The following is a 16,234-nucleotide window of genomic DNA, read 5'->3' on the forward strand; positions in this document are numbered from 1 at the left end:
AGTGTGCATGTCTGCTCTTAGGGAAGGTCACATGTTCGCAATTCTTAATTGAACCTACAGAAATGTTATTCGCACCAGTTGAATCTATGTATCCACTGTATCCGTTGTATACATTGTTTCACGCGTTATCCAATCGAGTGACACATTCCATTCGTGTTTGCAGAACCCCAGTACTTTTTATTCGCTCACTCGCTATTTGCACCTCCGAATTCCATGCGTTGATGCTGGTGTATTTTTCCCCGTTCTTACGTAAACATGTTTTCCCAATGTCGGCAATAGCTACTCAGGTGCATACATGTCCCCAGGATAAATATTATACCGTGTCTTTTACCACCATGTATCTTGGTCAATGGCAATATGTCATGTTTAGTATTCCTGCTCATTTTGTCACATTTCTCAACAAAAATACTGTGGAAAATAGGATGATTTGCATAGAGTTTTATCCCAATGAATATGAATGATACTCTTGCAGATGTTCAGTTATCGGAAGGTGGAAGTTCCGTAACCACTACAAATAATGAGAACGATGATAATTTTGCTTCTAAAATGTTCTTAACTACAGAATCTGATGAATTAAAATTAGATTTTGATCTAAATGACATTCCAGCATATATGTTTTCTGCAAGTTACTGCTCAGAAAAAGATCTCATTTCATCATCCCATTCTGACCCAAATCAACTTTTCATTTCTCATTTTAATATAAGGAGTTTAAACCAACATTTTGATCAATTTCTTCTATTCATTGATGAACTACGATTTACTCATGGTGTCATCGGCCTCAGTGAAACATGGTTACAGGAGAAGTCACCTTCCTCCTTGTTTCACATTGATCACTTTAAACTTATAACAAACAATAGATTATGTAAGAAAGGAGGTGGAGTTGGTTTTTATGTCACAGAAAATTTAAACCATCGGTTATTAGAGGAGTTCAGTTTTATGACAGAATTTTTTGAAAGTATTTTCATCGAGATAAAAGTACCAAATAAAGGAAATGTAATTGTCGGGGAAATTTACAGGCCACCAAATTCGAATTTAACTGAGTTCGTTGAATTACTCGATGGCATTTTGTTGAACCAGTATTTCAGAAATAAAACATGTTTTCTTATGGGTGATTTTAATTTAAATCTTTTAAACTACGATAACCATAATTGTCAAGAATTTCTCAATCAAATGCTGTCTAAGTCTTTCATTCCTCTTATAAGAAAACCTACAAGAATCACTGATATTTCTTCTACTTTAATCGATAATATATTTGTTAACAAGTTATCTTCTCCTATTTCACCTGGTATTGTGGTTACTGATATCTCTGATCATTTTCCTGTGTATGCACTTATTGGTAACGTTGACACTCTGACAGAAAGTGCGCACAACACTTCCGGTTTTCGTGTGATGTCAGAGTCAAATATTAACAGGCTTAGAGAAAAGTTAAAACTCGTTGATTGGTCGATTGTTTATAATCAAAATGACATAAACTTATCATTTGATTTTTTCATAGATATTTTCATTACTCAGCTCAATACTGTTATCCCTTGTCGTAAATGTTTTAAATCAAATCATAAAAAAGTACCTCGGCAGCCATGGGTTACTAAATCACTTTTAAAATCCATTAATAAGAAAAATAAACTGTTTCGTAAATATCGTAAAGTACCCACTGTTATGAATAAGTCCCGATATACTCGGTATCGTAATATCCTTACTTCTTCATTACGGTTAGCCAAACGGATGTATTTCATGAATCAATTCGATAAATGCAAATATGATGTGAAGGGTACGTGGAGGGTGATAAATCAGGCGTTGAAATGTAATACTGACAATAATGCTCCTAGTTATATTCAAGAGGATGATGTTCGTATTGACGACCCCATAGACATAGCTGAAGTTTTTAATGATTACTTTGTACACATTGGCCCAAATCTGGCTGACAAAATCCCTTCAGCGCACCAGGAATTTCACTCTTTTTTGGATAATAGGAGTGTGGCATCTTTATTTTTTGTACCGATTGTTGAAGATGAAATAATAAAGATTGTTGATAGATTAAATAACAAAACAAGTTCGGGATACGATGGAATCACAAATTTTTTGGTAAAAAAACGTGATTCATGAAATAATTTCACCCCTTACTTTTATTTTGAATCAATCCTTATCTAGTGGTAAAGTTCCTTGTAAAATGAAAGTAGCCAGAGTTGTTCCCATTTTTAAAAAAGGGCGAAAAGATTTTGTTAATAATTATCGTCCTATTTCCCTTTTAACTTCCTTTTCAAAGATACTCGAAAGACTTGTATATAAACGTACCCTTAATTTTCTTCTTCAGTCAAAAATATTTACTGATTCTCAATTTGGATTTCGCAAAAAACATAGTACAACTCACGCATTACTCAAGTTTATTGATAAGATAGCTCATGCTATAGATGATGTATCTCATACTGTTGGTGTTTTTCTTGATTTTTCAAAGGCGTTTGATACAATAGATCATGATATTTTACTTTATAAATTAAATCATTACGGAATTCGGGGTAAGGCGCTAGAATGGTTTTCTGATTATCTGACAAATAGAAAACAATTTGTAAGTATCCACGGTCACGATTCCCAACCTAAGTTAATTTCTTGCGGGGTTCCTCAGGGTTCCCTGTTAGGTCCACTTCTTTTTATTTTGTATATCAACGATATTCAGAACTCATCTAAGATCCTTTCCTTCGTTTGTTTTGCAGACGATACAAATTTGTTCTTTTCTCATCCAAATCCTGATGAACTTATAAACATAATAAATGAAGAACTTGTTTCTGTTCAATCTTGGATTTTTGCAAACAAACTTTCCTTAAACCTTGAAAAAACTCATTATATTTTGTTTAGTAATTCCCCACCTGTACTACCTATTTCTGTCAAGATCAACAACATTGATTTGTCACAGGTCAACAGTACAAAATTTTTGGGTCTTTACATTGATAGTGATTTATCTTGGAGAACCCATGTTGGTTATGTAAGTAGAATTATTGCTAGAAATACAGGGGTTCTAAACAAACTTAGTTATTATTTTCCATGTAATATTCTACAGAGTATATATTCAACTTTGATATCTCCCTATCTTAATTATGGGATTCTGGCGTGGGGAAATGCTTCTAAAAATCTTATCGATTTGTTATTTATTGTGCAAAAACGCGCTATTAGAATTGTAAACCACGCTGGATATTTATCGCATACGAATGAACTTTTTATGAGCAATAAAATTTTGAAAATTCCTGAGTTATTTTCTTACAACGTTTGCCTGTTTATGTTTCAATTCTCAACTGGCCAATTACCAGATGCATTTTCCAAAATGTTCACAAGAAACTATACAGTTCATGATTATCCAACCCGCCAACGTTATGCGTATCACCTTCCACGTACCCGAACAATTTTTGCGAAAAAAACTATCATGTTCACTGGACCTAAGTACTGGAATGAACTCCCTACGGAACTTACAAGCTGCACCACTTTAACCTCATTCAAACGAAAATTAAAACAATATCTTTTGAGCAGCTACGGCATGCATATTGTATAGTACTTGTTGCTCAGTATTTCCTCCCTTGTCTATCTTATTTATCTTCTAGTAGTAGTCCGACGGGATCCTAACCATGTACATTATTATTCTTCGATCAGTCTGCCTGATGCGCTCTCTAAGTTTTTATTGTTACACTCGATTGTTGGAATTCTTGCGCGTGGCAGCTGTCTGTTACCATGGTCACACGGCCTGCATGGTTTAGGACCCCGCTGGAATTTGACACCTGAGCTCCATTGTCCTTGTGTGTATATTTTATATTCACGACAAAATTCTTTTAGCCCACCTTCCATTTATGTATTTATGCCAATTGTTACGTCATCATCTATACCTCCACACCCACTTAAATCCTTACAATCTCAGTCGTTGTTCTCTCAATGTCCTTACTTGTAGTAGGTTATAGTTGCAACATGTGACCTTTGAGTGTTTTATTCTGTATATTATATAGCAACATTTGATTTGATCTTGTTCGTTTTAATCGGATCCCCCAATTATAGTATGGTCTAAAAATATCTGTACTTATGCTTCCCCTAATCTGATTTTACCACGGGACCTGCGGCTCTATACAAGCTTGCTTTTACGCAGGCCCCATCATATTTTTCGCATTATGATCTCAGTTGAACTCGCATGTATACAGACCTTGTGTATACCAAGACAAACTTTTGAACATTCCGGTGAAGTTCTATTTTGAATTATGTTCTGTATAGATTTCGTATCAATTTATTTTATATTGTGATATATGTGAGAAATATGAAAATAAATTGAAATGAAATGAAATGAAATAAGTATCATGGAAAGGTTTCGGATGTTATTTAGTTAATGTCATTGTTGCTGTATTAAACTTAGCTTTGACAGTTTAAAAAGATCTATTTTTGTGCGTGAACATATTATGCCTGCTTTTTTTTTTTAACTATTCGCTATTTCAACAGTGCCTTCCGTTTTAGGTTTCTCAAATCATTAGGTAACGCTGTAAGATATCATAATTTTTACGATCTGCAACAGATGAAATAATAATTAAGATCACAAGAATAAATGACAAGACGTATTCGAATAAAACACTTTACCCCACATCCTACTTACCAACGTAAATATACATAATAACATAACAATACCCATACCTTTATGGCAATTTTAATAGTTGGCTTTGTGGGTAATTTTACTCTTTGTAATTTCGAAGGGAATATTCGCCTAGTCGGTGGCAGAACATCAAGGGAAGGACGAGTAGAAGTTTACGCGAACGGAGCCTGGGGAACTGTGTGCGATGACCTGTGGGATATCAACGATGCGCGCGTTGTCTGCAGAAGTCTTGGTTTTGCTGGCGCTCAAGAAGCACTGAGTAGAGCCGCCTTTGGACAAGGCACCGGTAATATTTGGCTCGATGACGTGGCATGCAGTGGAACAGAAACGACCATCTTTGACTGTGGCAACAGGGGAATCGGAGTCGAGAACTGCGGACATCAGGAAGATGCTGGAGTTAGGTGTAGTGCGTCAGGTAAGGTTCACCAATCTAAGATTAAATGTTCATTCCTAACGACAATTACAGCATTTTAAACAGAATCAATGCGTATCTGAATCCGCTGAAGTAATAATACTAAATGTGAGTTTCAACGGGTCTTAGAGATTAATATACTTTTGAAATAAGACAAGAAACGTCTCTGAAATCTAAGAATGTCGCTTGCATCGATTGGAAAGAACCATTGTACTTAAGAGGAAGAAAAAATAAAAATCCTTAATGTCTGCGATGGCATTTACATCACAGTTTGCAAGTGGTACCAATATGAGTATGGAAAGGTTTCGGATGTTATTTTTAGTTAATGTCATCGTTCCTGTATTAAACTTAGCTTATCCTCTGGAAAATTTTAAACATGTTTGATTTTTGCGTCTAGTTAAGTTATTATGTTAACGACGGACAGTAAAAATTGCCTGAAAATGCTTTTGACTGTTTAAAAAGATCTATTTTTTTTTTTTTGCGTGAACATAATTATGCCTGCTTTTCTGGGACTAACCGCTATTTAAACAGTGCATTCCGTTAACGCTGTAAGATATCATAATTTTTACGATCTGCAACAGATGAAAGAATAATGATTAAGATCGCAAGAATAAATGACAAGACGCATTCGAATAAAACACTTTACCCCATATCTTACTAATCGTTTGAATCATTGAACGTAAGGAAACATAATGATATTACAATACCCCACCTTCATGGCACCCATACCTTTATGGCACTTTGTTGTGGGTAAATATACTCTATGTAATTGCAAAGGGAATATTCGAGGGAATATTCGCCTCGTCGGTGGCGGAACATCAAGGGAAGGACGAGTAGAAGTTTACGCAAACGGAGCCTGGGGAACTGTGTGCGATGACTCCTGGGGTATCAACGATGCACGCGTTGTCTGCAGAAGTCTTGGTTTTGGTGGCGCTCTACAAGCACTGACTAATGCCGCTTTTGGACAAGGCACCGGTAATATTTGGCTCGATGACGTGTCATGCAGTGGAACAGAAACGACCATCTTTGACTGCGGCAACAATGGAATCGGAGTCGAGAACTGCGGACATCATGAAGATGCTGGAGTTAGGTGTAGTGCTTCCGGTAAGGTTCAATAATCTAAGGTAAAATGCCCATTCCTTATGACAATTGCAGCATTTCAAACACAATCAATGTGTGTCTGAATCCGCTGAAGTAATAATACTAAAATAAAAATGTGAGTTTCAACGGGCCTTAGAGAATAACATACTTTGGAAATAAGACAAGAAATGTCTCTGAAATCTAAGAATGTCGCTTGCACCGATTGGAAAGAACCATTGTACTTAAGAGGAAGAAAAAATAGAAATCCTTAATGTCTGCGATAGCATTTACAACAACATTGTACATCATAGTCTGCAGGTGGTACCAATATGAGCATCATGGAAAGGTTTCGGATGTTATTTAGTTAATGTCATTGTTGCTGTATGAAACTTAGCTTATCCTGTGAAAAATTTTAAACATGTTTGATTTTTGCGTCTAGTTAAGTTATTATGTTAACGACGGACAGTAAAGAATTGCCTGAAATTGCTTTTGACTGTTTAAAAAGATCTATTTTTGTGCGTGAACATATTATACCTGCTTTTTTTTGAACTATTCGCTATTTAAACAGTGCCTTCCGTTTTAGGTTTCTCAAATCATTAGGTAACGCTGTAAGATATCATAATTTTTACGATCTGCAACAGATGAAATAATAATTAAGATCACAAGAATAAATGACAAGACGGATTCGAATAAAGCACTTTACCCCACATCCTACTTACCAACGTAAATAAACATAATAACATAACAATACCCATACCTTTATGGCAATTTTAATAGTTGGCTTTGTGGGTAATTTTACTCTTTGTAATTTCGAAGGGAATATTCGCCTAGTCGGTGGCAGAACATCAAGGGAAGGACGAGTAGAAGTTTACGCGAACGGAGCCTGGGGAACTGTGTGCGATGACCTGTGGGATATCAACGATGCGCGCGTTGTCTGCAGAAGTCTTGGTTTTGCTGGCGCTCAAGAAGCACTGAGTAGAGCCGCCTTTGGACAAGGCACCGGTAATATTTGGCTCGATGACGTGGCATGCAGTGGAACAGAAACGACCATCTTTGACTGTGGCAACAGGGGAATCGGAGTCGAGAACTGCGGACATCAGGAGGATGCTGGAGTTAGGTGTAGTGCTGCAGGTAAGGTTCACCAATCTAAGATTACACTTAATGTTCATTCCTAATGACAATTACAGCATTTTAAACAGAATCAATGCGTATCTGAATCCGCTGAAGTAATAATACTAAATGTGAGTTTCAACGGGTCTTAGAGATTAATATACTTTTGAAATAAGACAAGAAACGTCTCTGAAATCTAAGAATGTCGCTTGCATCGATTGGAAAGAACCATTGTACTTGAGAGGAAGAAAAAATAAAAATCCTTAATGTCTGCGATGGCATTTACATCACAGTTTGCAAGTGGTACCAATATGAGTATGGAAAGGTTTCGGATGTTATCTTTAGTTAATGTCATCGTTCCTGTATTAAACTTAGCTTATCCTCTGGAAAATTTTAAACATGTTTGATTTTTGCGTCTGGTTAAGTTATGTTAACGACGGACAGTAAAAATTGCCTGAAAATGCTTTTGACTGTTTAAAAAGATCTATTTTTTTTTTTTTGCGTGAACATAATTATGCCTGCTTTTCTGGGACTAACCGCTATTTAAACAGTGCATTCCGTTAACGCTGTAAGATATCATAATTTTTACGATCTGCAACAGATGAAAGAATAATAATTAAGATCGCAAGAATAAATGACAAGACGCATTCGAATAAAACACTTTACCCCATATCTTACTAATCGTTTGAATCATTGAACGTAAAGAAACATAATGATATTACAATACCCCACCTTCATGGCACCCATACCTTTATGGCACTTTGTTGTGGGTAAATATACTCTATGTAATTGCAAAGGGAATATTCGAGGGAATATTCGCCTCGTCGGTGGCAGAACATCAAGGGAAGGACGAGTAGAAGTTTACGCAAACGGAGCCTGGGGAACTGTGTGCGATGACTCCTGGGGTATCAACGATGCACGCGTTGTCTGCAGAAGTCTTGGTTTTGGTGGCGCTCTACAAGCACTGACTAATGCCGCTTTTGGACAAGGCACCGGTAATATTTGGCTCGATGACGTGTCATGCAGTGGAACAGAAACGACCATCTTTGACTGCGGCAACAATGGAATCGGAGTCGAGAACTGCGGACATCATGAAGATGCTGGAGTTAGGTGTAGTGCTTCCGGTAAGGTTCAATAATCTAAGGTAAAATGCCCATTCCTTATGACAATTGCAGCATTTCAAACACAATCAATGTGTGTCTGAATCCGCTGAAGTAATAATACTAAAATAAAAATGTGAGTTTCAACGGGCCTTAGAGAATAACATACTTTGGAAATAAGACAAGAAATGTCTCTGAAATCTAAGAATGTCGCTTGCACCGATTGGAAAGAACCATTGTACTTAAGAGGAAGAAAAAATAAAAATCCTTAATGTCTGCGATAGCATTTACAACAACATTGTACATCATAGTCTGCAGGTGGTACCAATATGGGTATCATGGAAAGGTTTCGGATGTTATTTAGTTAATGTCATTGTTGCTGTATTAAACTTAGCTTATCCTGTGAAAAATTGTAAACTTGTTTGATTTTTGCGTCTAGTTAAATTATTATGTTAACGACGGACAGTAAAGAATTGCCTGAAAATGCTTTTGACTGTTTAAAAAGATCTATTTTTGTGCGTGACCATATTATGCCTACTTTTTTTTTTTGAACTATTCGCTATTTAAACAGTGCCTTCCGTTTTAGGTTTCTCAAATCATTAGGTAACGCTGTAAGATATCATAATTTTTACGATCTGCAACAGATGAAATAATAATTAAGATCACAAGAATAAATGACAAGACGGATTCGAATAAAGCACTTTACCCCACATCCTACTTACCAACGTAAATAAACATAATAACATAACAATACCCATACCTTTATGGCAATTTTAATAGTTGGCTTTGTGGGTAATTTTACTCTTTGTAATTTCGAAGGGAATATTCGCCTAGTCGGTGGCAGAACATCAAGGGAAGGACGAGTAGAAGTTTACGCGAACGGAGCCTGGGGAACTGTGTGCGATGACCTGTGGGATATCAACGATGCGCGCGTTGTCTGCAGAAGTCTTGGTTTTGCTGGCGCTCAAGAAGCACTGAGTAGAGCCGCCTTTGGACAAGGCACCGGTAATATTTGGCTCGATGACGTGGCATGCAGTGGAACAGAAACGACCATCTTTGACTGTGGCAACAGGGGAATCGGAGTCGAGAACTGCGGACATCATGAAGATGCTGGAGTTAGGTGTAGTGCTTCCGGTAAGGTTCAATAATCTAAGGTAAAATGCCCATTCCTTATGACAATTACAGCATTTCAAACACAATCAAAGTGTGTCTGAATCCGCTGAAGTAATAATACTAAATAATGTGAGTTTCAACGGGCCTTAGAGAATAACATACTTTGGAAATAAGACAAGAAATGTCTCTGAAATCTAAGAATGTCGTTTGCACCGATTGGAAAGAACCATTGTACTTAAGAGGAAGAAAAAATAAAAATCCTTAATGTCTGCGATAGCATTTACAACAACATTGTACATCATAGTCTGCAGGTGGTACCAATATGAGTATCATGGAAAGGTTTCGGATGTTATTTAGTTAATGTCATTGTTGCTGTATGAAACTTAGCTTATCCTGTGAAAAATTTTAAACATGTTTGATTTTTGCGTCTAGTTAAGTTATTATGTTAACGACGGACAGTAAAGAATTGCCTGAAATTGCTTTTGACTGTTTAAAAAGATCTATTTTTGTGCGTGAACATATTATACCTGCTTTTTTTTTGAACTATTCGCTATTTAAACAGTGCCTTCCGTTTTAGGTTTCTCAAATCATTAGGTAACGCTGTAAGATATCATAATTTTTACGATCTGCAACAGATGAAATAATAATTAAGATCACAAGAATAAATGACAAGACGGATTCGAATAAAGCACTTTACCCCACATCCTACTTACCAACGTAAATAAACATAATAACATAACAATACCCATACCTTTATGGCAATTTTAATAGTTGGCTTTGTGGGTAATTTTACTCGTTGTAATTTCGAAGGGAATATTCGCCTAGTCGGTGGCAGAACATCAAGAGAAGGACGAGTAGAAGTTTACGCGAACGGAGCCTGGGGAACTGTGTGCGATGACCTGTGGGATATCAACGATGCGCGCGTTGTCTGCAGAAGTCTTGGTTTTGCTGGCGCTCAAGAAGCACTGAGTAGAGCCGCCTTTGGACAAGGCACCGGTAATATTTGGCTCGATGACGTGGCATGCAGTGGAACAGAAACGACCATCTTTGACTGTGGCAACAGGGGAATCGGAGTCGAGAACTGCGGACATCAGGAAGATGCTGGAGTTAGGTGTAGTGCTTCAGGTAAGGTTCACCAATCTAAGATTAAATGTTCATTCCTAATGACAATTACAGCATTTTAAACAGAATCAATGCGTATCTGAATCCGCTGAAGTAATAATACTAAATGTGAGTTTCAACGGGTCTTAGAGATTAACATACTTTTGAAATAAGACAAGAAACGTCTCTGAAATCTAGGAATGTCGCTTGCACCGATTGGAAAGAACGATTGTACTTAAGAGGAAGAAAAAAAAATGAAAATCCTCATGTCTGCAATCGCGTTTACATCATAATCTGCAGATGGTACCAATACGATTATGGTAAGGCCCCAGTCACATAATGCTCTGCGTCCCACGTTACGTGAAGAAAAGTCATTTTTTCTGCGGACTCCCGCGGATCCTTTGTCGTCACCAGAAAATTTGTTCAAAAAATATGGGGAAAAAATGAGGCGTTACGGACAAATACGACCAGATGCGAGTACTTGCGTCCACTTGCGGATATTCTTGCGAATTGGCACATAATAGTTTTTAACACTTGCGGAGAGTTGCGGATATTTTCGGATAGTTACGGATAGTTACAGATTGTTATAAATAATTATGGACAGTATGGTTTTCTGTGACGATCCCTGCTATGTCAGTGTATTATGACAACAAGGTTATCACATATTGGACTGTCTTACATTGTACACTGGGGAAAACTGAAATTGAATTACGTACAAGTTCGTAATCCTTTAATTTGCTTTACAGTAATAAAAGATATATGAACTTTTGAACTTGAGGTTTAGATTTTATTTGTTCAACTCAAATATGAATAAACTTCATAAATGTAAAGAATACATAACATAATTATACCACAAATATAATACAATATAGATCGATAAGTTAAACATTAGAGTAAGAAAATTATTACTTACAGTCATAGAAGAGACAAACTGTGGTTACGTTGTCGTTGTGCAGCGATATTCATGACTTATTGGGTTATGTTAAGGAAATTTTTATAATAAAGCAATGCTTATTAAATTTCCAGAAAAAAAAAGACATCAAGACTTTCAAACACTTCAAAAACTTATATTAGGACCTTTACTTTTCATCATTTACATTAATAATTTTTGCAGATCATTCGACATACTTTCTTTTATATTTTTTCCCCGATGATTCAAATATTTTTTTTCTCCCGCCAAAATCCATTTACCCTTGTCCATACTGTCAATTCTGAATTTAAAAAGTGACTCAATGGATAAGAGCCAATAAATTATCATTCAATCTTCAGAAAACCAAGTATATGTTATTTAGTAAGTCTATAGAAGCTTTACGCACAGATATCACTTTTGATGACGTTCATTTAGAACGTGTATCTCACATAAAGTATCTCGGTATTACAGTGGAAGATAAACTTTCGTGGATGCCTCATATTATTGATATTAGTAAAATAATTTCGCGTAATATTGGTATCATTAATAGACTTAAATCTCATATCCCGTTGTCTTCTTTGTTGACGTTGTATTTTTCATTAATATTACCTTATCTTAACTATTGAATTTTAGCATGGGGTAGTGTCCATCAAACTTTATTAGATAAACTGTTGTTACTACAAAAAAATGGCACTTCGTATTATTTGTGGCGTTTCATCACGTTCCCATGCAGATCCATTATTCGTGAAATATTATAAGATGTTAAAAATTAAAGATTTTTTTTTTCTTTCAGCTGGGTCAGTTTATGCTTAGTTATAACACAAATGCACTTCCCAATACTTTTGATTCAATGTTTCCAAGAAATCAATTTTTTTAAAATAATTATCCCACGAGGAGATCTAATGAGTTTCGTTTAGCCCTTCTGAGAACCTTATTGGCCCAAAATACCTTTATTTACACTGGCCCCAGATTCTGGAATTCTTTAAGCTGTGATATAAAAAAAAAACTCTTTATTTTTGAATTCGTTTTAGCGTAAGTCGAAACTTTTTTTTTTGTTGAATTCATACTAACACAATATACTATTCATTACTTAGCTGGTCTCTACAACCTAAGGGTTTATCGTTAATCATTTAATTCGTCAATCATTTCATTCATCATTGTGTATTTTTTTTACATTATCTTATTGGTACAAACTTTGCTCAGCTGCTCGAGCTCTGAAGCAACTCAATTCTCTCTTTCGATCCCGATGTTCAGCGTGTTGGCTTTTCCTTTAATGTTTCTTTTTCTTTCTTTCCTTTCTTTCCATTATTCTTTTGTGCTTTATTACTTTCAATGGTATACCCTTCTGTCAAGTCATGTAATGTCGTGTGTTTCTCCTGTCTTGTTCTGTCCTGTTTTCTTCTATCCTGTCTTTATAAACAAATATGGTCACATGAAGAATCCTTTGAGTGGTCCACAATTTACAAGCATGCTTTTCAGTGGACCTCTCTACTCTTTCTTTTTTTCTCTCCAGACATAACTTTGTATCTTGCCTGTATGCATTGTATAATCTTGTATTTGTTAACTATTATCTACCATGTAAAGTCGAATACATGCCTATGTTATATCTTCTGATTCATTTCGTGTTATGTTTGCCGAAAAGAAAGAAAGAATGAAATAAATGAAATGAAATGAAATGAAATGAAACAAGACTCCCACACTCAAGTACAATGTATATATATATATATATATATATATAGATATATGTATATATATATATATATATGTATATATATATATATGTATATATATGTATATATATATATGTATATATATATATATATATATATATACAAAAAATGTATAAATACACATTCCATGGAGCGTAAAGTGGGTAAGTGAGAAATACTAAATTCGTTCTCATTTTATATAGTTATCGCTTTCCAACACCTTTCCCGGCCAGAAAAGTGAATGAAATGCTATCACCCCATCCCCATCCCAAAATATTGCCTTTTCGAAAAATATACATTCAAAGAGTGCAAGAAAAAAAGTTCAGCACCAAGGGTCAACCGATGTCATGAGTATATTGATGTCACCCAAAATGACCATTTTGTGGGAGAAATTCCATAATTTGACCATGCGGTTCTGCCTCTCCACTGCTCCGACTGTGTTGTAGCATTCCTTCAGGTAAATGCACTGCAGCTTGGCAACACGAATTGTGTGGCTTCCCACGAGTCTCTGTGTTCCCATGCGAGTGGAAAATGGAAAACGTCGAAGGACGTAATCGTCCGCAGCATTCGTAACTGTCCGCAAATATCCGTAAGCGGACGAAAGTGTTGAGATACGTTAACTTGCGGTTACTTTCGGATACTTACGGTGGACGTAAACGAACGCAAACGGACGGGAGGCAAAATATTTTGCGGATGGTCTGCGTCGAGGCTAAGGATAGTTACGTTCAGTTACGGATAATCACGTTTGGTTACGGTTACTTGCGTTATTCTGCATCCGTAGAATCCCTCTGGCGCCGTCATTTTGCGTTTCTTTACGGATGAGTTACGGACATTTACGTCTACTTACGTCCCTGCGGATGCCTGCGTCCACGCTGCGTCCCCCTGCGTTCACTCATCTGTATCTATCCGCGGCGGACGTAACCCATCGTTAAGCACTGTGTGACTGGGGCATGATCAAGTTTCGAATTTTATTTAGTTAATTTCATCTTTCATGTAATAAATACAATCTTAAGCTTGGTGTTTTTTTTTTTTGTTTTTTTTTGGGGGGGGGCTTCCTCGTTTGTAGGTCTTACTGGTTCACTTCTGTTTTTTGCGTCTGATTAAAGTTCTTATGTGACCGTGCATCACAAAACAAACAAAAAGTCGCACTCCTTGATTTTCCGTGAGGACTCATAAAAAGGTTAAACGGTTCAACCAAGTCAATCTTGAGTTTTTCATGTTTTCCGAAAGAGCTATTCTTCTACACTATTCTTCAGCTTTAGATCTTAACGTGAATGGGAGAATGTTTTATTTAGCAGTTTTTCTACAACCCCCCCCCCTTTTTTTTTGGGGGGGGGGGAAGAGTCGAATGATTATGTATGTCTTGGATGCTGATTTTAATTTCTTGAAATCCTTTGCCCACTCTTCACTCTCAAGTCTAATAACTTTAGAAAAAAATAGTGCTACTGCTTTGAAAGTTGGCACTAATCATGGACAAAAAGTGTTAATAGAACATGTTTAATTTCAGCTTAATCTGATAATTATTTCATTGTTGTTGCTTCGATAGTTTACATCCTGTGTTTTGTCTATTTCATGGTACAGCTAGCACGGCTTGGTAAAGATTTAGCGCTTGAATAGACCATGTACTTCAGAGCCGCTTTTCTCAGTTAACACTTTTCAAGAGTGTATGCTTTCTTTCCAGGATTCAGGCAGGTTAGGGGAGTCTGTTTGAAATGAGTTATACATCATTTTAAAGCTTAGAGTCTGTTCTTTCAGAATCTGCCCTTAACTAAAAACTTTTTTGTTGGTTTTGTGGTGCAGGGTCACTTATATTTATGACAGACAGTAAAAGGCTGAAATTATTTTTAAAAGAAGCTACTTTTGTGCGAGGAACATAATTGTACCTGCTTTTCTGTAACTAACCGTTATCTAAGAAGTGCCTTTCGTTTTAGTTTTCATTGGGTAACGCTGTAAGATATCATCATAATTTTAACGATCCACAACAGATGAATGAATGATACTTCAGATCACAGAAATAAATGCCAAGCAGCATATGAATAAAACACTTTACCCCCATCTTCCTAATCATTTGATTAATTGAACGAAAATAAACACAATGATATGGCAATACACAGAACTTTATGACACTTTGTATTAATATTGGCTTTGTTGGTAAATTTACTCTATATAATTACGAAGGGAATGTTCGCCTAGTCGGTGGCAGAACATCAAGGGAAGGACGAGTAGAAGTTTACGCAAACGGAGCCTGGGGAACTGTGTGCGATGACTCCTGGGATATCAACGATGCACGCGTTGTCTGCAGAAGTCTTGGTTTTGGTGGCGCTCTACAAGCACTGACTAATGCCGCCTTTGGACAAGGCACCGGTAATATTTGGCTCGATGACGTGGCATGCAGTGGAACAGAAACGAGTATCTTTGATTGTGGCAACAGGGGAATCGGAGTCGACAACTGCGGACACCACGAAGATGCAGGCGTGCGATGCACAACTAACTAATTGTCAGGTTCGGTTTTTGTTTGTTGTCCGCTGCTAATATTCCACTTACTGGAAACCTACAAATTTTGTACCCATAAATAAAATTGTTAGTGTGTTCATTCATGTTAAGGAAGGATAGCCTCAGTCGACTGATTAAAAGACACCATGAAACATATTTTTTGGATGCGAGGTTAAACAAACAAAAAACGAAAAACGAACATGATGTTAAACCACTATAAAAGTGAAACATTTGCCAAGACACAGGCAAAATAATGAGAATGAATAAGAATGAAAAATGCATCTCAACCAGTTTTTCACTTGAACTATCAATAATTTGGTCTAATCTATTCTTTGGGTATTGTTCCTTCAAATGTTCATTTCCTTTCATTTTTTCCTCTGTAGGCCTCCCCACAAATTCGATGACGGAGATTACAGCTTTGATGACTGACTTTGCGACTATAAGGATTTGGGGCACTTGCCTCTTACCATGCCTTTAAGCTCACTGTAGAATAGAAGTGATAGTAATCGTGGTATTGTGGCAGTTTTACCTCTTCTATATTATAGGGACTGTTCTGCGATTATGCACAGGTAAAGTAAGAAAGTAGTTAAATGG

General features: G+C 36.5%; 1 protein-coding gene across 1 annotated transcript in view; it reads left to right on the forward strand.

The window, feature by feature from the left end:
- Positions 1–16,234, forward strand: part of LOC139723552 (uncharacterized) — a 157,927-nt gene that overhangs the window by 50,816 nt on the left and 90,877 nt on the right. Inside the window, 7 exon segments of the mRNA XM_071634792.1 lie at positions 4,713–5,027; positions 5,802–6,119; positions 6,921–7,235; positions 8,024–8,338; positions 9,134–9,448; positions 10,238–10,552; positions 15,326–15,649. Coding sequence (XP_071490893.1) covers positions 4,713–5,027; positions 5,802–6,119; positions 6,921–7,235; positions 8,024–8,338; positions 9,134–9,448; positions 10,238–10,552; positions 15,326–15,649 — 2,217 coding nt within the window.

Source organism: Diadema antillarum, unplaced genomic scaffold, assembly GCF_040938485.1.
Source record: "Diadema antillarum isolate AM-2024a unplaced genomic scaffold, OU_Dant_1.0 scf00000192, whole genome shotgun sequence".
In the NCBI taxonomy this organism is placed as follows: domain Eukaryota; kingdom Metazoa; phylum Echinodermata; class Echinoidea; order Diadematoida; family Diadematidae; genus Diadema; species Diadema antillarum.